Source organism: Monodelphis domestica, chromosome 1 (genome assembly GCF_027887165.1).
Source record: "Monodelphis domestica isolate mMonDom1 chromosome 1, mMonDom1.pri, whole genome shotgun sequence".
NCBI lineage: Eukaryota > Metazoa > Chordata > Mammalia > Didelphimorphia > Didelphidae > Monodelphis > Monodelphis domestica.
The window spans coordinates 560,584,492-560,609,660 of record NC_077227.1 but is presented as its reverse complement, the minus strand read 5'-3'; the positions used below and the strand labels follow the sequence as shown (position 1 = coordinate 560,609,660).

The 25,169-nt window shown below is 33.8% G+C and overlaps 1 protein-coding gene across 2 annotated transcripts in view; it reads left to right on the top strand.

Annotated features, from left to right (window-relative positions):
• CSMD1 (CUB and Sushi multiple domains 1) overlaps positions 1–25,169 on the top strand; it is a 2,624,761-nt gene that overhangs the window by 2,541,084 nt on the left and 58,508 nt on the right. For both annotated transcript variants that reach the window (XM_056823354.1, XM_007476228.3), the window contains exons 55-57: positions 14,059–14,247; positions 16,394–16,567; positions 21,114–21,296. In XM_056823354.1, the coding sequence (XP_056679332.1) occupies positions 14,059–14,247; positions 16,394–16,567; positions 21,114–21,296 (546 nt within the window). The remainder of the gene's footprint in view (positions 1–14,058; positions 14,248–16,393; positions 16,568–21,113; positions 21,297–25,169) is intronic.

Here is a 25,169-nt window from a genome sequence, read left to right as displayed (position 1 = left end):
ACCTTAAAAGTACAGTATAGATGATAGCTGTTGTGTTTTTGCTCAGGACTATAGAAATTTCAACAATGCTTTCTAAGTTTTCTTTAGTGGTATGGTTTATTCCCATATGAATGCCTAAAATTAAGCATGTTCTATAAATTTTTATATACTCACTACCTCATTTCAGGTACATAGACTCCAAAGATAGCAGTTTCTCCTCTTATTCATATCATGGCAACAGATTTACCTTACCGACCTGTGCTTTAGGAAGATCATTTCAACAGCTGAATGAAGGAGAAAGGAAGAAAGGAGTTAGCAGAGTTTTGTGGCGAGCAAACCAACCAGCAGAAAATTGCAATAATCTAAGTATGAAGCCATAAGGACCTGAGCCAGCTTGGTAGCATTGTCATAAGAGAAAAGAAGTTATATGTAAGAGATGATAAAATTGGTACAAAATAGGAAAAAATGGATATTGGTATAACAGAGAAGAATTGGAAATGACACTTGGGATAAGAGCCTAGATAACTTGGTGCCCTCGAGTGTAACAGAGATGTTGTGAAATAAGTTTAAGAAGGGTGGAAGTAGAGGATAATGAGTTCAGTTTTGAACTCTTCAAGTTTAAGATGTCTATAGGATAAGACAGCCAGTTTGAGATGTTCAATATGAAGTTGCGAGACTAGAGGTCATTAGAGGAGGCTAGAGAATAGAATTCATGGGAGCTGAAGACATCACCAAATGAAATGATATAGAGGGAAAAGAAAAGGCTGAAGACAAATCCCTGTGGGACATCCATGATAAACGGACATGACCTGGATGGAGATCTGGTAAAAGATACTGAAAAAGAGTGGTCATATAGGTAAGAGGAAAACCAGGAAAGAATAATTTTACAAAAACCTAAATAGAAGGGATTACTAAGGAGAGGAGAGTGATCAAGTGTCAGAGACTACAAAGAAATCAAGAAGGATGAAGACTGATCATTAGAATTTAGTGACTAAGAGATAATTATTTCTACTCTTAAGGAGCAGTTTCAGTTGAATGATTTGATCAGAAGCCAAATTGTAAAGACTTAAGAAAATTAAAGGAAAGGAAGTGAAAGCAATGATTGCAGATCGTTTGACCAAGGACTTTAGCCACAAAAAGGCAGGAGAAGTATGGAACAATTGTGAAGTGTAAGGGAGGGTTGAGGAATCATGTTTTTAGGATAGGAGAGAGACAAGGTTATGTTTATAGGCAGCAGGGAAATTGCCAGCAGACAGGGAGAGATTGAAGATAGATGAGAGTAGGCATGATAAGGTCCTAGCAATCCATGGGAAGAGACTGGATGTAATATTATCACTTGTACATAAAGAGAACTTTGCCTTGGCAATAAAAACCTCTCCTTCTTATGAGACAGGAAAGAAGAGATAGTGAAGGGGGATATAGTGCTAGAAGGTGACTAGATAATGTGAAATGAGGAGAAGAAAAGTCTCATTTTTTTGTTTTTATTTTTCAGTAACATATGAAGCTGAACATGTGAGGGAAGAGGGAGCCATGGGTGATTTAAGGAGGAAAGGAGAGATTTGGAAGAACAGGTTTGGGAAGCAGGATAAGGATTTAATTAGGAAAGGTTTAGAAGGATTGCCTTATAACAGTGAGGGACCAGTTGAGAGGATGTAACAGATTTGTAATGAACCAAGTCAGCATGATCTTAGGCACCCTGAACAGTAAGACACTGTGTTCAATAGTCCTTTTTTGTCAATTAGCCCATTTCTTTTCTACTTTGATTCAAAAAGAAACAGTTCCATAAGCATATAAAATCACCAGCAATGCCTCTTTAATTATAATAAGGTTTAATTGCCTGTTTTTTTCCCTTCTTTCTCACTGAACTCCAAATAATTCCTTGCACTTCCTTTTGATCCTATAAAGAATAAAAAAAATGTTAAGTGACCCAAAGGACAATATTAGACACATGGTGGGTATAAGTAGGATGTGGAGTATTACCAAAGCTGACTTGAGGAAAAGTAAAGAAAATAAAAATTTTAAAAGATAATTGACTTATGATGTGGTAAAAATAACACATCGAACAGTCTGAAGCCTTCCCTTGTGCCTATGAAAAAACAATTTAATACAGAAGATGGCTTATAGTTTTGATGAGAAAAAAGAAAAAATATTGTATAGAATAAGTTGTAAATGAATAAATGCATTAATGAATTAGAGGAGAATAATTTATTGAGTTTTTATTATATGTCAAGTACTGGGGCTACAAATAGAAATGAAGATAGTCCTTGCTATCAGGAACTAGGACTCCAATTAGGGGAATCAACACAAAAAGAAGAGTTCAGCTGTAAGAACAAGAGTAAAGTCCTTAGGTCTCACCATTATATGGTTACACAGATCATAATGCCAGAGAGGTCTTAGAATGGAGCAGGAGGGGGAGCATGGAAGTGCCCAAGGATCTATGTATAACAGATATTGGTATATAGGTTTCCTTTTGTAGATACAGGAAAAGCAGTCAGTATCCCTCAAGAAGGGAGAAGGAGGACTGAAGTGCTGGAAGAAAGGTTGAGGGTATATTTTCTGGGAGCCTAAAGTGGGGAACAGGGAAGGCAGTTGCACTTGGTGTTAGCTCTTGCTGGTTCCATGCAGGCATGTGCTTGGGGTCTTTGTTGGTCAACTGAGGGTATCAAGGGGATAGGAGTTATATTATACCTGGCTGTTGGTGGGCATTGATAGGATTACTGAAATTGAAGAATAAAAACATCACAATAGAACTGCAAACAGGATCCCATTTAATGAATTTTTCTATCATAGGTACAGAAAGAGCATTGGATCAAGAGTATAGAGATATTCAGCTTTATAATTTTTATAAGCTTTATAACCTTGAACAAGTCCTTTCTCTCTTGGCTTCAGTTTCTGGATCTGTCATATAATTGGATTAGATTAGCTGATTTCCTTGTTTATGATCTGTTTAATTTTATCCACTCCATATAAGAACACACCCACTTTTCATATTTTTAATTTGCTTCATCAATTACTAAATGGTGCTATTGATTATTTTAGCTTATTAAACATTTTAGTGTTTTAAGTTTCCTGATTTCACATATGCTTAAATCATCTCAATGTTTGAACACTGAACAAATTATTTTGTTGAGCTAATTGAACAAATTAGTTTCCTTCTCCTTTATTTAGAAGCTGACTTTTTTCTTTCTCTAGTTTTTCTGTGACCCTTATTTTTTCAAAGTTCTTATTCTTAGCAACTTGACCAAAAAATCAACAAGCATAAGCAGGTTATTATAGAAATAACAGAAAATAGAATATAACATCTTGAATCACTATTATGTCCAACTTTTATTAAAATGTACATTAAATTTATCATAGGAGTTTTGACACTACTCTGATTGTCTGTGTCCTCTTTTGAACTTCCTTCTGTTGTCTTTTGTGAATTTTTGGTTTTTCTAGTTTAGAAGCTGACATTTTATTCACAAAGTTTGAGGGATTTGAAGGATACTATTTTGGGGAGAAAGTGTCCTGAATACCAAATGCAAGTTGAATTTATGCCAGAAAGCAGTGAGCAGAAAAGTCAATTAGTATGATTAAGCACAATAAAATAAGTACTTGATATATTTAGGGGACCTGGGTTTGAATTTGAGTAATGCCACTTCCTTCAGAGCTCAGATTAAACTTCACTTGGTACCTGAGATCTTTCACAATCCCCCTAGGCAACACTGTTTCTCTAAAATTACCTTTGTTTACTTTGTAAATTATATATATATATATGTATACGTGCATATATATATATATATATAAATTTGTACATGTTATTATCCTCAATAGGATGTAAACTTCTGTGGAATAGGGACTATTTCATTTTTGTCTGTGTACCCCCTACTATCTAGCCAAGACCCAGCACTTAGTAAACATTTAACAATCAGGGTTTGTTGATTGGATAATTGATTGACATAGCATTTAGGGTTAGTGTGGTAGGCTTGTAGCAAGAAAGAGTAATAATTAAATACAGCCTTTAAACATATTAGATATATGGCCATGGGCAAGCCATTTAGCCTCTCTGTACCTATTTCTTCATCTATAAAATGAAGATGAATACCTTTCCCAGAGCATTCTTATAGGGCGCAGATAAGTTAACATATGTAAAGCATTTTTTCCAAATGTAAAGCATTAAATTTAAAAAGGGACCTCTCATTTCTCACCACAGATAACTCTGACTTCTGAGCCATGCCTCAAGAAAGTTTTTTTTGTTTTGTTTTGTTTATTGGTTAAAAGCTCATTATTCTGCAAGATCCAACTAGCCTTGTTACTCTATTTCACCACTATCTTCTACTCTTCTGATTGAAGGGTGGAGCCATGAATTCTACAACCTCCACTTGAGGAGGGAGCTCCTTTTAGAACATCTCATTTCTCATATGGCTGTACTACTTTATAACACCTCTAACTTCCCCACCACGTGTCTCTCCATTGGATGTCTTCCACTTTCCCTTCCTCCTCCCAAGCAGAACGTTTTAGCTTCCTTTTGCATATTGTCTTCTTATAGAGTGTAAGCTCCTTGAGGCAAAGACTTTATTTTTTTCAGAATTGAAAAGTGAAGGAATACCCATCAACTAGGAAATGGCTAAGTAAGTCATAGTAAATGATTAGCATGAAATACTTTTGTGCTATAAAAAATGTTGAGCAGTAGGAGCTCAGAAAAACCTGGAAAGACTTACATGAACTGAAACAGTGAAATAACTATCAAAGTATTTTACACAGTGACAGGAATTCTATACAAAAAACAATTGTGAATAACAGCTATATTCAGCAATATAATGATCCAAAATTATCCAGACAGACTTATGACAAAAAAATACTATCGACTTCCAGAGAAAGAACTCATGTTGTCTGAATCCAGATCAAAGCAATTTTTTTCACTTTCTTAATATTTTTTTTTTGGTTAGAGTTTTCTTCCAGAAAAGGGCTAATATAAAAATATACCTATATAATTGCACAGGTAAAAATCTATATGGTGGAGGGAGAGAAAGAATTGAAGACTCAAAATTCTTTTTAAAATATTGGTAGTCATTTTTACCTGAAATTGAGGAAAAAAAATGAAAGAAAATTTTAAAAAGGGGGAAAAAGACTCTTGGCCCTAGTGGTCTTTTGAGTAAGTATGATGCTTAAGTATTTTTATCATTCTTAGGACCACTCTTCTACTTGTATACTTTCACTTGCAAAATGAGTGTATTTTGTGCAACTGATTGGATTTTTGAAACAAACAATAATAAACTAAATTATTGACTTTAGCTGAGGTTTCTGCACCACTCACATACTTTAGTCATGGACCTGCCTTATCTGTAAAGTCAGGGCTGATGACACTGGGTTCTTCAACAAAAACTAAAGGGACATTTTGGTCCTATGGTGAGAGTTATCTCAGGTATCTTGTTTGTTTGATTTTTTTGTTCATTTCCTGAAAGTTTCTTTGTTCTAGTCGAAGAAAAGGGAAAGACCCATTTAATGGACTGAAAATCAGAGGTCATGAATATCAAATGTAATTGTTTCTTCCCCTTTAGCCCTCAGTAAGTCTCTTCCTTGCTTTACATCTCAAGTTCCTTATGTGGAAAATGAGGAAACTGATGAGATAATTTCAGCCATATGTTCTGACTCTAAATATTATCTTCCTCTGACTTTGAACAATTTCCTTCTGCTCAGACTTATTCTTTGTGTCTCCCTATTCCTTGTTTGCCAGACTCCTGCTTTGAGCCTTTTTGTTTATGTATGTCCAGTCTAGGTTACAGCTAAAAGGGATTTTTAACAACTTTATTTAACAACTCTTCATTTTATAGCTGAGGAAACATAAACCAAAAGAATGCCTTTCCCAAGGTCATGATGGTGTTAAAACCAAGATTCAAACTCGTATCATCAGATCAGAGGTTCATAAAGGCTCCTGACTACAAATTCTATGTATTTCCACTCTACCATATTGCCTCCCTCTCAGGTTATAACCTTAGCATCATAAACTCCTCAAGGAGAAAAGCACCGTCTTATTCCTTTTTATTCTCAGTGGCTAACCCAGTGGCCTCTACCAAGTAGACACCAATAAATGATATTTAATAATAGCAATTTTGTAAATTCCATTTTGGCATCTGGAGGAAATGTGATGAAGTGTAGTATAAATGATCCTAATCTGCTAATGCATTGTTTTAGGACTTGGGAGTGCTGTCAGGGATCAATCTATTTATAGTTCTTCTTGCTTGTTTCTGTGGCACAATTAGAAGAGATTCAGCTGTGTCTATAGGATTGTGTAGGGTAGGGAGAGAAGGTGCTGGGTGGTTTACAAGCATTTAGAGTTGGAATAAATTGGGGCATTTGGATGTGACAGGATAGCAACAAGGCTCATTGCCTGAAATGTTTCATCTAATTGTTACAAACTGGTGTGTTCTGCCCTAATGAGGGCAGGTTTCCTGCCAAAATGGTTAATTAGTGCTTGATCAATTTCGACAAAACAGACTGTCAGCCTGTGCTTTCTCCCTTGCTTTATGTGTGCTTCAAGATGAGGCAGCGGTCAATTGAGTCCTGTCTGATTGACAGCTGTCAACTGCCTATGAATTACATGTAATGATGAGTCAAGGCATTTTTGCAGTCCTGTAATGATGAAGCCAGTGAAGGGAGTGAAACCTACTCAGACCCAGCCATTAACTGTTGGATCAGGTTCCTACTTCCTTAAATGGGAAATTCAACCCTTCAACCTTCGTTTGAGGTACTATTAGGAAGTCTAATGTAACATGCTTGAGAGAGATATCTTCTGAGGTCAGGCATAATACTTTAACCATGTAATGCCTTTCTTTTATTACAGTTCTCATTTCAGGGGATAGTTTTGTTTCAACATCTTGGATACATCCTAGCCACCCCCAAACTCCCCAAAAAAACCTCCCCACAAGCAATGCTCCCAGAAAAGTTAAGCAAGACCAACTAATGATTTACTGTAACTGATAGATAAAACATGTCAGCCTGTCCTTCATTTTTCAAATTCTCTTTAACATCCTGTATCATATAAAGCCTGTTTTGGAGAGGCCCTTCATCTTATTAAGCTCAGAGGAATGACACATGCTAATGTAAAAGACTCATAGGTAGCAAAGATGGGACCACCATGTATAAAACAGGGACATCACTAAATTTGTGAGTGGCAGATGATGCTTTAAATCAGGAATTCTTCACTTGGAGTTTATGGGATTTTCCATGGTTATAATTCAAGGAATTTTAGAATATGAATTAAGGAAAAACATATATATATATATTTTAATTTTCACTGCTCTTTCACTGAAAGTTGGTATTTATTTTCATTATTTAAAAATATTTTTTTTCTTAAAAAGGGTCCATATGGTTCATCAGTCTGCTAACAGGGTTTATGACACCAAAAAAAGGCTAAGAATCCATACTCTAAAGGCTTTTTTAACTCATGTCATTTACTAATACTTATTAATTAAAATGACAACAAAAGAAGATTTGTTTCTCAACTTTATCTCCCCTGTACATTTCAGTCAAACTAGATGACTTGCCATCTGGACCATCTGGTTTTATTATTTGTCTGTAACTCTATTGACCACCAGACTTTTCCATTCATTCTACATCTAAATCCTTTCTGTGGTCTGATTTCTAAAAGAATATCCAAACACTGAATACATTGCTTTTTACACAATAAACATTAATAATTAATTTTTCTTTACTTTAACAAAACCATAAACACATTTATCTAGAGCTAGAAGAGACTTCAGAAGTCTTCTAGTGTTTCCCTTTCATCTTATAGATAAGGCAATTGAATCCTAACGAATACCCAGTTTTTTTCTTGGAAACGAACCTAATTATGGTTTGGTTTAATGAAAGAAAGTAGACAGATATTTTTCAGAAACTCTACCTCTTTTTCACAAATACATTCAGGGATTTGACAGTTAAAAGTCTCATACGTTACTTATTAAATTTATTTTTTTGACTTAAATTTTTCCAAAAAAGCAATTTACCAAATGCATAGTATTTCCTATGCACAAGGAACTATGCCAGTTATCAAAGAGATGAAATGATTAATGTCTTGCCTTCATCAAGCTTAAAATTTAGTCAAGAAAATAAGAAAAATACACAGATAATATCTTATAGTGAAAATGCAGCAAAGAGTTGAGGGGCTTTTGGTTGCACCTAGTATGAGTGATTACTACCTCCCTAAGAAAAGTATTAGGACACTTGTATGGAGAGGGGATGTGGTTTGGTGATTGGTCTCTGTGTTATGGATGGTTTACTGAAAACAGTGTTGAGCATGAAGATATTAGAAAAGCATAAGGAAGTTGAGAGGATATTAATTAATGTTAGCATGAGAGTGAGAGTGTATTTGTTATTACGAGATGAGTCAGAGTATTCTGTTTATATAGGCATTTGTGTTTATTTAGGTAACTGTGGTAGTTGATGTATGTAAACCTTCAGATATAGAACCTTAAAGGGATTTGGAATTCAGTGATAATATGAAAAATGCTACCTCCTAAATTGGGCTTTCTTTGATTCCTCTTATGCCATGTTGATTGTGCTTCTTCCTCTCAAAACTATTTTATAAATCTTTGTATGTATTTTGTGTTTGCTTATAAGTATATATTCTGAATTCCTATTCCCTACCCCCTAATATTGGAAGTCACTGTTTTCTTTGAATTGGATATATATATATATATATATATATATATATATATATATATATATGAAACCAAATTAGTTCTGTAACAATGCTATTTAAGTCCCTGCTTAAATGCATTAAAAATACTTCTCACATTTGAAAATATAGACCTAAAGGGAGGTTTTGTTGTTGTTTTGGTTTGGTCATTCAATTGTATCTAACTCCTCTTTTTGACTGCATGGACTTTATTTAGCATGCTAGATCCTTCTGTCTTGCACTAGCTCCCAATCCTTTCCAAGCTTATGATAGTTACCTCCATGATGTTATCCATCCATCTCATCCTCTGTCATCTTCTCCTTTTGCTTTCAATTAGAGCATCAGAGTCTTTTCCTATTAATCTTATCTTCTTATTATGTGAAGCTTCGGCTTCAATATTTGTGCTTCCAATGAATAGTCAGAGTTAGTTTCTTTAAGTATTGACTGATTGGATCTCATTGCTGTCCAAAGGACTGTCAAAAATCTTCCCACAATTTGTGTCAATTCTTCAGTGCACATTTTCCATTGACATCCATTTCTCATAATTTTATCTTAATAAGGGGAAAAACAAATTAAAACTATAACTTTGACCATACAGATCTTTGTTGGCATGGTGATGGTTCTACCTTTTATTATTATCATGTCTGGATTCGTCATAGCTTTCCTTACAAGAAGTATATATCTTTTCTTTAAATAGCATCTTGGTTTTCATGTTTTTTTTAATAGATGAGAAAACATTATCAATTTCAATTTTCTGTTCTAAAGATCATCTCCCTAGCAATTAGTAATTCTTCAAATACCTTCTGTTTCAAAAGGAAGGGGCAGCTAGGTGGTTCAGTGGTAAGAAAATCAGGCTGAGAGATAGGTGGTCTGGGGATAATGATCTGGACTCAGACATTTCCTAGCTGTAAAACTCTATGCAAGTCACTTAACCCCTGTTGTCTAGCTTTTACTGCTCTTCTGCTTTGGAACCAGTTGATTCTAAGACAGAAAGTAAGGGGTTTTTTAAGTGATATTTGATAGTTGGGAAAAATTTATGAGTTAAAAGTGTTATAATGATATATTCTATATCAATGGATCTGAAATGAGGAGAAACATAGGTTCTATCTTATCTTTGAAATAAAAATTATTAGTGCATCCTTTGATTAGATATTGGTGTCAATCAAAATTAACAGTGCAAAGATTAATAACTCCGGTTTTATTATTATGCTTAGAGTAAAGGCTACACTGAAAATGTAAAGTCAGTGAACTAAGAATGTTAGTTTCAACAACCTTATATAGAATATGAATATATAAGTAACATGGAAAATTGGAATTTAACTGAATGTAGGTGGGGAATTTAAGCATATATACATCTGGAAATAAGTAGCAAAAGAGGGAGATGAGGATACCTGCTAACTGGTCATAAGTGGAGCTGTGACTTATTTTACAACCTTGATTTTACAGGTGTTATGATCTCTAAACTTCTAGAAATAATTTCTTAAGCTCAAAATAAAGACTGGAACAATGATGAACCAATTTCTTCCCCATCACAGTCTTTCTCTTCTCACAGCAGTGGTAAGAAGCCTGAGGCTGAGTTTATCTTCTCACACCCTCAAGTGTATTTGATATGTGCCCATGGCCTAGACATTTAATTTCTCTGGACCTCAATTTCCTCATCTGTAAAATAGAAATAAAAATTTTGTAGCACAGAACTTCAGTGTTATTAGCTTAGACAGAGTCATACTGCTATCTATTAGCAAAGTTGATCTTAGAATCTAGAACTCCTAATTTCAGTTGCATTTATTCATCAATTGATTAAGAACCTTTTATCTACAGACCCTCATCACCCCAAATGTTCTGCTCTAAAGCCTCATGATGGAATGGGGAATACCAAGGGGTATGGAAAATTTTGCTAGGGGAGTATGAGTTGTGGCATGTTCTATCAAACTAGAACTTGAAATAATAGTATGAATTGAATCGAATTGAATTGGAGCACATAATGAATATGGTTAAGAAATTTTACCATCCGAACGGTCCAAGTCAGTGAAGGAAGGTGTATATACTATAAATATACAAAGAAATCAAACTATAAAATGAATATAAAGCAACTTAGAAATATATATAATGAGTTAATATTAAAACAAAAAAAGCATAAAAAATTCCTAGAATCTTTTCTTTGCATAGTGATGATTGAAAGTACCATGTATCAATATAGGTCTCTTCTTACCTGTTCTAAGAGGGAGATGGAAATCAAGAAGTAAAAAAGTGAATAGAAAATGAAATGTGATTTTTCCACCCTAGATGACATTCAGATAAATGGGTATAGCACTGTGATCACATTTGTGGTTAAGTAATCATGGAGTTCTCTTATGTGCATCCCCTCAAGAAATGAGAAAGTCATGAGTAGAATCCCATCTCAATATTTCTGAGCTATAATGGGCTATTAGGCTTTCCCTTCAATTTATCCTTTGAGGTTGCCTACCTCTGTCCTGATGTCATGAATAAATGATTGTGGACTCAGACTGAAGTGACAACTCCTTGTTTCCAAAAAAAGAGTTTTCCCACTCCCTCTTCTCACTCTGACAACATTAGTGAAATCAATGAAAGGATTATCACAGAAGGGCAAAGTGTAAGAGTTATAGTTTTTAAACACACATGGTATTATGATAAGTTCTTACTTTGATTATTGTTGTCTAGGTTTTCTATTACTTAATGTTCATCTAAAAACATTATACCTACCTTTCTTAAAAACAAAAAAAAATATCTGTAACCCTTAGCACTGTGTAGAATATTGATGAACATTCCACTGCTATATTCTCAGTAAAAAAATGAATTGTAAGTCAAGCATCTATAATCTTTTTTCTGTCTGTATCAGAAATTACTTTGCAAATAACTGAGTGAAGACTACTGACCTCTTTTCAGAATAATGATTTTAAATAGTCTAAGGAAATGTTAAGTTCCAATTAGAGATTTGTTAAAAACAAGATTTTTTTTTTTCCCATTGAAGTCTAAAGACCTCCTGACATCAACCCAGGTAATCCACAGGTAAAGAGTTCCAGGAAAGGTTTTCCTTTAAATTGGAATTCCTCCTCTCTTTTTTTCTAGTGGTTCAGATCCTTCACACCAAATCTATTCATTTAGTAACCAGTGTCATCTTATGATATTTTGGTTGTCCAGGTGTTTTCCCATACCTTCCCTTCTCTGCTGCCTTTCAATTCTTCCTTATCTTTATTTCCTTTCCCCAACCTCTTCTTTCCTCTTCTCTGAAATTGGTACCCCAACTAGACCTGTCCTCTTTTTTTTTTCTAGGACTTTCCTTACCTGTTTTAGTGTCATAACATATATTTTCTACCTCTTATTCTCTCAGAAACTTGTTAAGTGTGTGGTTACTTGATGTGATAAATTCATTCAGTGTTAAGTATTTATGGCTGACATTAAAAGCATGTACTATTAGGTGGTATAACAGAGCGCTGGACCTGTAATCAGGAGTACCCGAGTTCCAATCAGAGCCCAGACCCTTCCTAGCTGTAGGACCCTAGGCAAGTCATTTAACCTCAGCAGAGAAATGTACTTCTTGGAAGTATACACACACAGCTATTACATATATGTGTGTGTATGTATAATCATTTGATTATGTGCCTCATGAATTAATATATGCTATAAACTGACAAAAATGATAGCATAAAATACACCAAAGGTGTATGACTTGTATTCACTTGACTCTGCTAAATGCTTTAAATGTATTATTTCATTTGTTCCTTACCAACAAATCTGTGAGGTAGGTGCTATTCATATCCCCATTTTACATTTGAGGATACTGAGGCAGGCAGAGGTCAAGTGAATTCCCAAACGTTACTCAGTTGATAAGTGTTTGAGGTTGGATTTAAAATCAGATATTTCAGACTCTAGGAAATGCTTGACTCTGAGACCCTGGATTTACAGCTCATTACTTAAAATTAGGAAAACCTTGTAGGGGGGTACAAATATCATTTATTATTTGTATTACTAGACAGAATTGCTTATTTCTTCAATCTCTTTCCTTTGCCCAACTATACCTTCTAAAAGACTGGCTAAGGGATAATTATTTAGCTACTGGACTATACCACTGGTGAAAGCAATTGATTTATTCTTATAGTTGATTATTTCACTAAAGAGCATAAGATATTTTCTTTGCATATAGAAAATAATATTTCCTTTAACCTCATAAATGCAAAGGAGGAAACCAGAGTGATAAAGTATTCAGATTAGGCAGAGAACTCTCTGCATCTCACAGTTGACCTAAATTTGTCAACTCAAGTATATTAAATATGGTTGGACATGAAGATCATTTTAAATTTAACTGTAATTTAATTTTAAATTGTGCCAGAAGTTCCATTTAAAGCATAGAAAATTGAGTGCTTTCAATTCTGGCAGACAGAAAATGAAAGATTTCTGTGTCATTCATTATTCTGCAAACATTATTGAGGTCTTAATCTGAACCAGGCATCATGGTACATATTAAAAATACAAATGTATGAATGTAAAGTTCCTGCTCCTAAGGAACTTAACATTTTCCTTTGATAAAGTATGCCAAATATCATTATATATATATAATACATATACATATATATCTTTAAACAAAGCACTGACAATAAAAAATATTCTCATTCATAGTTTAGGATTTTATAATATGAATGCATAGTTACTAGAATTTTTATTTGAATACATTGTCCTTTTTGTTTAAAATTAAAAATTGTGAAGCCACATAACATAGTGAATAGAAGACTGGCACAGTGGACAGAAAACTATTCTCAGTGTCTGGAAGACCTGAATGTAGGTTCAATCTCTGATCAATACTGTTTGTATGATATTGTGGAGACATTTCAGTAACCCAAGCAACTCCCTAGGACTTTATGTACCTACAGAGTTACAGATCCAAATTGATAGGAGGAGTTTTGTCACCAGGAATTTCAGTGAAATTACATGATATCTGGGATAATAATAATGTTAAAAGGTTGGCTATTTTTGCAGGGTAATAGAATGGAGGCAGAATGGCTTAATGCCATTGTTGTATTGTGACTACAGGGCTAGTGTTAGGAAAAAAAGGGACTTAAATTTAGCCTTAGACATTTTCTAGCTATGCAGACGTGGTCTAGTTATTTGCCCTCTGTGTGCCTCAGAAAGCATCCTGAGCATCTCTATTAAATCGCAGATTACATTCAGAATCTGCAGAAGGAATCTCCAGACCAAGGGTTCCTGAAACTGAGGAATTGTCAGATGTTTATGTTTTTGAGTAACACCCAGAGGTAATAAGTAGAATCTAAACTTTTTATGATCAACTCTGATTTTAATTATTACTCTGTGAATTTCTGCAGTGCTCAGCAGTATGTTTTTTTTTTCTAGTAGGTTGTTTCCAGTTGAAAACTACATCTAAATGCAGAATGAAATGTTCTCTTTTCTAGTGGTGAACTGTTCTGATCCAGGCTTTGTAGAAAATGCCATTCGTCATGGACAACAAAATTATCTTGAAAGCTTCAAATATGGAATCAGCGTCATGTACCATTGCAAGAAAGGCTTTTACTTGCTGGGTTCCTCTGCCTTAACCTGCAAGGCAAATGGTTTGTGGGACAGATCATTACCCAAATGTTTGCGTAAGTACTCATTAAAATGTGTTCACTTGCCTCTTTGCCAAATGTTATGCTGATACTCCCCCAAAAACAAATTTGAAAAATAGAAGTTTTTCCATATAAGACTCTCCCCAAAAGGACATTAGTCCACTAAATATTTTATGACTTAGTAAAAACATAGTATAACAATGAGTTATAGCCTTAACATGAAAAAAGCAAATTGCCTTTTAGATATAAGGCAAGTTTCTTTAAAACACAGGAAATTTAGGAAACAGATTTGCCCTCGAAAAACTTTTTTTAAAAACTTGGAGAAATACTTGGGAAAATCTCACCTTTAAAGGATTAGATTCTTATTATTCATCATGAGTGCATGCTAAAAGTAGTGGATGATAATTACAGTATGGATCGATTTTCAAAAAAAATCTGTAATCCATTCTTATTCTTGTAAGACTTTTGGCTCTTAAGAGTATTGTTGATTAGATTTGTATTGAATGGTTTTGCCTGAAAGTGACTCTGCCAGCTTCACTTTTAAAGAGAACTCACATATCCAACTGCACCTCTAAGTTTAATTTCCCGGGAGAAAGGGTAAAATAACTTCCCCAAAATGTGTCATTTATTTTCAAATGGTGGAAACTGAATCTATATACTACAAACTAGTAGGCACAATCTTAGATAGAAATTAGGAAATCCAAATATATCCAATATGTCTATATTTCACTATGTTCCTGGCATTATACTCTCTGACACATGAACACTTTGGGAATTTTGCTGAGAAAGGTAGGTTTTTTCCTCTTTCAAAAGATTTTTGAAGGTTCCCACTAAAGCTTTTTAGATGATTCTGTTAGTATCTTTTGTGAAGCTAATGAGTTCCAAATCCCTAGAAAGGAACATTTTTAGTGGCTTTCATTTTCTAGGGTAACTAGTCCATACCAACTTACTCTCATTAATAGTCCAAATTACTACGAATGAGAGAATGTGAAGACCTCAAAGGAGCATTTAGTGCACAAATGTACTGCTTCTCTGCTACATTACAGTAGAGAGAAATTATTGGTGATTTTTTTTTCTTTTGCTTTACCTAGACATGGTTACTTGTCAACCAATTCTCTTATCTTCTTCTAAGTAGCTTCTCTTTACAACTTTTTTTTCAAATAAAGAACTTTTTTCCCTTTTCACAAATAGGAATGAACAACAATATAAGACAAAGCAAGAGATTTTTTGACTTGAGGGACACCTAATGGTTTTTATCTTTTAAATCTAACTTTCCATTTCATCTCCCACTTGGGCAGGTTGTGGCCAAGTTAATTTCCTTTGTTTTTAGTTCAGTGGTCTCTACAAAATTAGTTGCAACTTAATCAAGTTGCCAGAAAATGTGTGACTATAAACTTATAATAACCATTGTCAATACAAATTTTGTATCTCATTAGAAAAGAAAAAAATAGACCCTCAATTCTCTTAAGGGTTTTCATAAAATTTTGAATATTAGACCATGATTTCTGAGTAGATTGTAGCTTTAGTTTTTGTATGTCATCTATGGAATAGGATAAACTGCAACAATTCTACACAGCACTTTATTTGAAGGGAAAATGGTCATGTAGATTATGATGGTTCTTTCTAGAAAATTGTTGTGGTGAAGAAATCAAATATATAATCGAATATGTTTTTTGTACCTCTTAAGAGGTTAAAATGGGCTTATATAGCATGTTCCAAATACCAGAGCTGAAAATTGCACCAAAGATTTTGGGACACCTTATATGATGGTTCTGAAGTTCCAAACTTTGCTAAGGGTGAAAGGAAATCCTTTATTTTTATCAAATATAATTTCTAAGTAAAAGTCTAAGAATTTACTCCCTAATAAATAACATGAGAATGGGGAGCAAAAATAAATAATAAAATAAAATAAATTTTTGCTTCATTTGCCACCAAATAATATATCCATCATAGATCACTAGTGGCAGTATTCTGTGCATTGCAAAATATAGAGATATATAAGGTAGGGAGGACCCTCAGTGGACCTGTATTCCTAATTTAGAAAGAACAATAAGGGAATGCCAGCATTTTTCAATATTCTCCATTAACATGCCATGAGTTCTTTTTTTCCCCCTTCAGTTACTTAAAAATGTCTATGTGTTTAAAAGGAAGGATTGAATTAGATTTTGTCTTTCCCCCCCAGCTATTTCATGTGGACATCCTGGCATTCCTGCCAATGCTATCCTTACAGGAGAACAATTTACATATGGATCTATAATCCATTATTCTTGCACAGTGAGTCGAACTCTCATGGGAAATGCTACTAGAATCTGCCAAGAAGACAGCCATTGGAGTGGAACCCTCCCACACTGTTCAGGTAAAAGTATACTCTAATCATTTCAGAGAATCACAAAATATCTGAGTTAGAAGACACTTGATCAAGTCAAGCCAACAAGCCTTTATTAAATGCTTATTATGTGCCAGGTACTAAGAGTTGGAAATAGGTCATCTCAGATATCTCAAAAAAAATTCTTTCTGCAACATGCCTTACAAGTGGACCTCTGTCTGACTTCTACTGAAAGACCTTCAGGGAAGGGCAACTCTCCTAAGGCAACCAATTCTACTTTCAGAAAGCTCTAATTTGAGGGGAGATTTTCCTTACCTTAAGTGTATATTTTCTTTTTTTTTTTGTAGTTCTCCACTCATTGATTCTACTTTTGTCCCCTAGGGTCAATTCTAACTTGAAAAGATCTATAAAACTTGTGTCAGAGGTACCCATCATAGAAAAGATTCAGGTCATTTTTTCTGGTGTCTCACTTTTCCTTCAAAAAAACCTGAGTAAATCTTTTAACTGGGCAGCCAGGAAATAGTCACTGACTCCAGACTCATAACCTTACTGGCTATAATAAATCAAAGGAAGTTTTATTAAAAGTCAAAGAAATATCAAATAATAAGGTGTACTCTGTGAATTATGTTCTCACATAATCCCCCACTGAATATTTTTTATCTCATTTACAGTACTAGTCATGAAGGTTTCTCTCAAACTGAGGTTCCTTCTATGGTAAATTGCAGATTTCTTATGCTCCTTGATAAACTTTGCCTTCAGCATCCATTTGTATATTACCTCTGTACATCCATTCATGAGCACTTGTGAAAAACTATAAGGAGATCCAATATATAGGGAATAATTGGCATTTCCTTGGCTCAACCTAATAGACCTTGTTGAGGGAGGAAAATTACAATTTCAATTATAAATCATTTTTAAAAAAAATTATTCTGTATATTATTAATTCAAAAAGTAAAAAGAGTTGGAATATCAAGAAATAAATCTCTATGGGGAAAGTGAGTTCATTTTTAATTTTCAGGTTTTTTTCTGAAAACTTAATTATTTATTTTTAAAATTTTAAGTTTCAAATTTTTTCTCCCTTTAATCACTCCCATACCCACTGAGAATGAAAGCAAAAGGATATAAAAATATGCATGAAATCACACAAAACATAATTCCATACTAGCCATGCAACCAAAAAAGCTAGAAAAATAAAATCAATGAGAAAATTATACTTCAATTTTTACTCAGAGTTCTTCAGTTCTTTTTTCTGGAGGTGGATAGGATTTTTCATGATGAGTCTTTTGGAATTGTCTTGGATCACTGAATTGATTAAAATAGTTAAGTCTTTCAAAGTTGGTAAGCATTGCAATATTGTTGTTACTATGTGCATTGATCTGGTTCTTTACTCCATTTTGTACAATTAGTTCATATAAGTGTTTCCAGATTTTTCTGAAACTAATTCCTTCCTCATTCCTTATAGCAAAATATTATTTGACCACAATCATATATCACAACTTTTTTGGCTGTTCCCAGTTGATAACAATTTATTCAATTCTCAATTCTTTGCCACCACAAAAGAAATTGCTATAAATATTTTTGTCTACATAGGATGTTTTCATGTTTATTTGATCTCTTTGGTATGTAAATATTTTGTGCATTGCTGTGTCAAAAAGTATGCATAGTTTTATAGCCCTTTAGCCATAGTTCTATATTGTTTTCCAGAATGATTGAAACTAGTTCACAGTTCCATCAACAATTTGCCAGTATACCTATTTTTTCACATCCCTTCTAGTATTTGTCACCTCTAATGTGTTTAGTGCCTCAATGTTATTTTAATTGTCATTTCTCTAATCAGTAGTGATTTAGAACTTTTTTTCATATCGGTAGGTAGCTTTGATTTCTTCTAAAAACTGCTTTCGAGATTCTTCCTTCCCTGTTTATATCTCAAGATTTTTGGAGAATAAAAACAGCCTGAGGTTCCAGTAACTAGTGTGGATAATTGGGCAAATTGAATGATTTGAATAACAATTCCATCCAAGTATTTAAAGAGATGAAATTAAAAAATAAGTGATCTTTATCCTCTGATCAAGTGAGACATGTTTCTTTAGGTGAATAAAAATCTATCCTTGAGACTAAAGGTAATGACAATGATTAATTATTATAATTGGAATTGAGTTCCAAAGAAGAATCCCAGAGATTGTTTATTGTGACAATTCTGCACTTTTAAGTAGATGCTCTAGGGATGATGGGGTGGTGGCAGGGGGTGAGGAGGAGTTACAAAGTAAATGTACTTAGGTGATAAGTCTTTCTATTCTTAGCTAGGCTGATCTTCAGACAAAAGATCATCTACTATCACTTCCAAGCCATCACAGTAGGCTACTCAAAAAAGTATCTTATACTTGCATCCCATTATAGCAATTTGTAGGTGCTAGGATACTACAACAACATGACTCATAATAAAAAATTAAAATTTTACCTGACATGGTAGAGAAAAGAGAGCTTTTCTTTTTTTAACCCTTACCTTTTTGTCTTAGAATCACTTCTGTGTATTGGTTCTAATACAGAAGAGTGGAAAGGGTTAGGCAATGGGGGTTAAGTGGCTTGCCCAAGGTCACACAGCTAGGAAGTATCTGAGATCAAATTTGAACCCAAGACCTCTCATCTGTACAGCTGGCTCTTAATCCATTGAGCCACCCATCTGCCCTCTAGAGAGCTTTTCTATGAAGGGAAGGAGTGATATGGGTATAACATCAAGACTGTTTCTCTCAGTCTAAGCTTTTGGTCACAGAGTAACAGCAGCATAACAGTATAAAGCATCCTTAATTCTGTTTCATTTTAGGCAAGAGTCTTAGTTAACTTTTTATAATAGCCAGTAATTTAGCAAAGTTTCTCATTATTCATAGAGTATTATAGCCAAGCTCAAGAATAACCAGGTAGGAAACATCCCTGTTCAAAAAGGAAATAATGCAATGAGGAAATGGAGTAAAATAGATCCTACTTTTGTTTGTACAAGGTTGTCCTCTCACCTTTCCCAGACTCATATAATTACCTGTAGTAGTTCTCTGATTATACTCCCTTTTAAATGGTGACTTTTTCCTTGAATAGTAGATTACTGACAATGATAATTCAGACATTTATTCTTGAATTCAAAATTCAGAATAAATGAAATAGATGACCTTTTTATATACTTCTAAAGCTATGATCCTCTAATCTAAGCAATTGGAGGTAAATTGGCTCAATTAGACTAAGAGGTCAGATATGAAAAAAAAATTAGCAAAATAAGAGAATACAATGGGATTATTTGAATTCATCTGAAAATGGATAGTTTTAATTTGATGCAACAAGTGATTGAGAAATTACACAGGATCTTAAAATGTGATAAATACTATAATAAAAAAGTGGTATAGTGGAACGCCAGGAAGTCATGGTCTCAAATCAAACTTCTATCACATACTTACTGATTTATTTAATCTGCACAATGAGTAATAATATCTATAGTGCTTATTTCACAGACTCATCATCAGGCTCAAAGAAAATAATATATACTGAATTTTTCAAGCTTGAAAGTGATTTTAAAATGTCAACTACTATTATTATTGTCATTATTAGTCTTTCCTCCATTAAAATTTCCTCAGATCCTCTCTTATGGCTTAGAAGGGACTTTGGGATCTTGAAGTCTATGCTAACAGAACACAAATTCTAACAAGTCTTGCAATCTTTCTTTCCCCTCTTTTGCTGGTGAAGTTAACAGCAGGCACCACAAATGACACTGTAATCATTTATTTCATTTTACAAATTCCAAAACTTAAACCTGTAAATTAACTTAACTCAAGTTACAAAATAGAAGAATGTAGCAAAGCCTTTATTCCAAGCCTTTTTTTCACATTGTTCTCAATAAAAATCTTCTATTTCCTATGTGCAAAAGATCATCCTAACTTTTGAAGCATTCTTAGAAATAATTTCTAATATGGCATAAATTAAGTGTCTGTCAATCACCCTTCAAATAGGGTAAATGTCAGTGATTTCCTTATATTTACCTTAATTTCTACTTCAATTTCCCTTCTCTAAACTCTCCCTTTCTTTTAAATTATGAGTACTTCTTTACAATATACCTATTGTTTCAATTCTTACAGGAATCATTTGGTCACTGTGAAATATTTATTTTTCCATATATTTCTGATGTAGTTAACTAGTGCAGTAAAATCCTAGGAATGAAGTCAGGAACTCCCAAATTCAAATCTGGCCTCAGACACTAGCTATGTGACTGGATGAGTCCCTTAAATGCTCTTTGCCTCAGTTTCCTCATCTGTAAAATGGAAGCATTAACAGCACCTTCCTCTGTGTTACTGTAAGGAATAAATGTAAATGTACTGTAAGGAATATTTGTATAACAGCATAATCCCTGGCACATAAGAGATGCTTTAAAAATCTTTCTCTTCCCCTTGCCTTCCTCCTTTTTAATAGAGTATTTTGTCTTCAGTTAGGTAGATGACCTTGTTTTCTAATCTACTTATAGAACATAGGAATTGTTCATTTTAAAAATTAATTTATCAGGAATTTACTCTTATTACCCGTTTTTGGTGTTGTTGAATAGGAAACAGTCCAGGATTTTGTGATGATCCAGGAACACCAGCACATGGCTCTAGACTGGGGGAAGAGTTCAAGGTTAAAAGTCTTCTCCGTTTCTCCTGTGAAATGGGTTACCAGTTGAGAGGCTCCCCTGAGAGAACATGCTTGTTCAATGGGTCATGGTCTGGAGTGCAGCCTGTTTGTGAGGGTAAGTAGCCCTTCCAGTATTCCTGTACTTCTGTGGCACTGTGATTCCAACTCTTGAGATTTTACTCATAATGGGCATGTCAGTTTTCAAGTATGGCATCACATAAAAGCATTCAGTTATGGAAATCATGGAGATTTTCAACATCTATAGAGACAATGGTAAAAACAGATTCTATCCACTTAATAATAATAATCGTTTTCTTTTAATTCACTAAATCTTTTCTGTGAATGAGCTGCTTTTAATTTTCCTAAATATATGATCCTTTTCAAAGAGAAGATGATGGTTAATGTTAAAGCAGTGGAAATGTACACTTTTGATAAAAATGGGTATAAACCATTATGCTTTCATCCCTAAGAACCAAAGAAAGAACATGGCATTATTAACTGTATTAGAATTGTATTTAAAAACAGCAAGAACAACAAAAAAAAAAACGCAAAACCAAAAACCTTGGCTAATCACCTAATGAATTTAAGACTAGAAATCAAACAAGTAGTGAACCTTCTTTAAATTAAAAACATCATTAGGGAGAATATACTGGATTATCACTGAAGGCAGCCGATTCTCATAATGGATAGCTATAGTTTTAGGAAATTCCTCCTAATGCTATTAACTAGTTTTGCTTTCTGGAGCCAAAGAGAACAATCTGTATTTTATACAGCATCCACTCAAAATCATTATGTTCCATCTGATAGTTGGACACATTAGACCTACAGATGTGAAGTAACTTGCTTAAGGTCACTCCAAATCCATGAATCAACTTCAGTGTCCTTTCCTCTGAACAGTTGTGCCTCTTTGTACATCTCAGGACTCTATTCATTTGTGCCATATGGGCATTTATTGAAGAAAGCACAAAGAAATCATTGTTCCTCAATTGATCATGTGTCTTCATGAGTTTACTTGCAAATATTAACTAATTTGTAAACCATAGGCTTAACTATTACATAAATTCCTTCCAACAAAACAAAATCATTAAAATGCTACCAGCAACCTTCAGGGGGAAAAAAAAGGAAAGTTAAGAGAGCTATTTAAACTTCCCATAAAATGGGTTTGAAATTATTCACTGACATTGGCAGTCTATGTTGTAGATAACCAATGAGTAAATGAAAATGACTTGCATATAAGATGGGCATGAGGGTGTCCAAAACAGAATAATTAGAATTCATACATTTAGAAATAAAAGTGGATTTAGAGATCATCTAGTCCAACTTCTTCATTTTACAGATGAAGAAACTACATTCTGGAGAGGGGAAGTGAATTGACCAAGTTTATACAGATGAGTAAAATTTGAGCTAGGATTTGAACCCAGGCTCTCTATATCTAAATCACACATGTTTCCCATAATGTCATATAAAATCATTTTGGTAACATTGTGAATAAAGGAAATAAATAATAGCCTTGAGCAAGAGAGTATGCCTTTGGAAAACTGAAGTTATTATTCCGTAGACATTGAGATGCAGTACAAAACATGTTGAAGAGAGAAAAAAAGAAAACCCTTGTATTTTCAAAGAACTGCAAAAATGAAAATTTCCCAGTGGAAATCCCACTTTTATTTTCTGGCTGAAGGATTTTGAAGTCTACTTTGAACCTTAATGGAGGTAGATATATGTTGTCAGTTACATAGGGATCTTAGGTACCAAAGTATATTATTCATTATAGTTTAAGAGCTTGAGACATCACTTGCTGTATTAGCAGACCCCCAAATAATTTAGTTTTGCAAATTTAAAACTTGGCAAGAATTAAAGCCACTGTGGATGAGTGATGTGTTCCTGTGGAATCTCATTCCTTTAGGACTGTGATAGAACACTGTGAATGCCAGTCTTATAAAAGCATGAATATATTCATTCATTTGAATAAGAGAATTTAATTGCATATCACTCAATAATCTGCCTTATGTAGTTCATGCAAAGTACTTTTTAAAAATAGCATGTAGTTTTGTCTCAAATTGAGAAATTTAAAGGAATATTATAAAACTTTCAGAAGTCTTTACTAAGAATATTAAGACCACCCTCCTGAAGCCCTCTTAACTGCCTTTTCAAATCCCCATAAGTCTTTATCATAATCTGTGTTCCTAGAGGATACGGACTATTTCATTGAACCCAGTGCCTGGAACATGGTAGTTATTAATAAATGTTTGCTTCCTTCATTTTTCCAATCTGGCCATTCTTTTTAAGTCTTATTTGCTGTATTACCATTCATTTCCCAACGTCTCTATTTGGCTATATCTCAGAAGCTACCCTGGGTCCTCTTCTCTCTTTTCTCTTTCTTAGATATCTCATCAGCTGTTATGGATTCAACAATCACCCCTAACTAGACAACTACCAGATCTGTATATCTAATATATTAATCTTTCTCTTAAGCTCGTTACCAATTGTCTTTTCAATTTTTCTTCCTGTTATGTCTTGTTGTCATCCCCAGTTTCCCAGTAACCTGACTTCACAGCCTTCAAATCATTCGTTATTGTTCTTTCCCCTGTACCTCCCATGCTTAATTATCTAATAAATTCACAATCTTATTGACTATGTACCTCTGCATCATCTTTTGCATTTCTGCACTATTCTCCATTCATTAAACCATCACTCTAAATTAGATACCATTCACCTATTGACTGTACAATAATAGTAACCTCCTAATTATTTTCCTGCTTCCAATTCCAATTCTCTTTTCAATTAATTCTTCCAAACAGTTGCCAAATTCATATTCCTAAAATTCTGATTTTATTATTTTACTCCTTCTGCTCAGGAAACTCTGATGATTCACAATTGCCATTAATATATTGTAGTACCAGTGCCTCTGTTCAGCATTTAAAGTCATTCATAATTTTGATGTATCTTATTTTTCTAGACTTATTAGATATTTATTACTCATGATTTGGGATAGCCAAACTGTCCTCCTTGCTATTATTTGTACAAAACATTGCATCTCTTTCCTTGCCTTTGTAACTGTTGTTCCCTATGACTGGAAAGCATTAGAATCTCTAACTTCTTTTAATAATTAGCTCAATTTCATCCCCTACCTATTTCCCTTATATGTTAGTGTCATCTTTCCCCGATATTACTTATATTACAGATATATTAGTCTATTTATCCAACACCAATATTTTACAGATGACCAAATTGAAGTCAAAAGAGTATAAATGTCTTATTTAAGGTCATGTGATGCATTTTGGTAGAGCAGAAAACAAAGAATATTATTTGTAATCATATTAAATCCTGACAATTAACATACATATGACCATAGGCATATTACTTAATTTCTCTACACTTCAACTTCTTCATCTATAAAATGAGGGGAAGAGACTCAATGGTCAGTAAGATAACTTCTTTTTTAAACATTATGACATTTTAATCCTATCCAGATAGTAAAGATCACAGAATTTAAAAACTGAGGGGACTTGTCCAAGACAAGTCATGTTGCCTTGACCACAAGATCAAATAGCTAGAAACATGGTAGAATCAGGATTCCAATTGAATTAGTAAGAAATAGACCAGGATTCTAAATACATGTCCTCAAAATCATTTATGTTCCTAATATACTCTCAAGAGGCTTATGCTTTAGTAGAGAAGGCAAAATCTGTTTATAACTAACTAATAAAATGTATACACAATAAATATTTATCCAATGAATAAATGATAAATGTACTAAGATGAGAAGAATGTTTCCATTGGTGTCAGAAATACAAAGAATATCCCACATAACACATTTTATAAGAGTTCATGGGTTCATAAGACTTAAAGCTGGAAAAGATCTGAAAAATAATCTCTACAGTTAAACTGATGCTGGGAGGAATAAAGGTATTTCCCAAAGACAGACATGCAATAAGTAGCAGAGTGAAGATTTGAATTACTTCTTTTTCCTCTCCCAGTTTTGCCATTG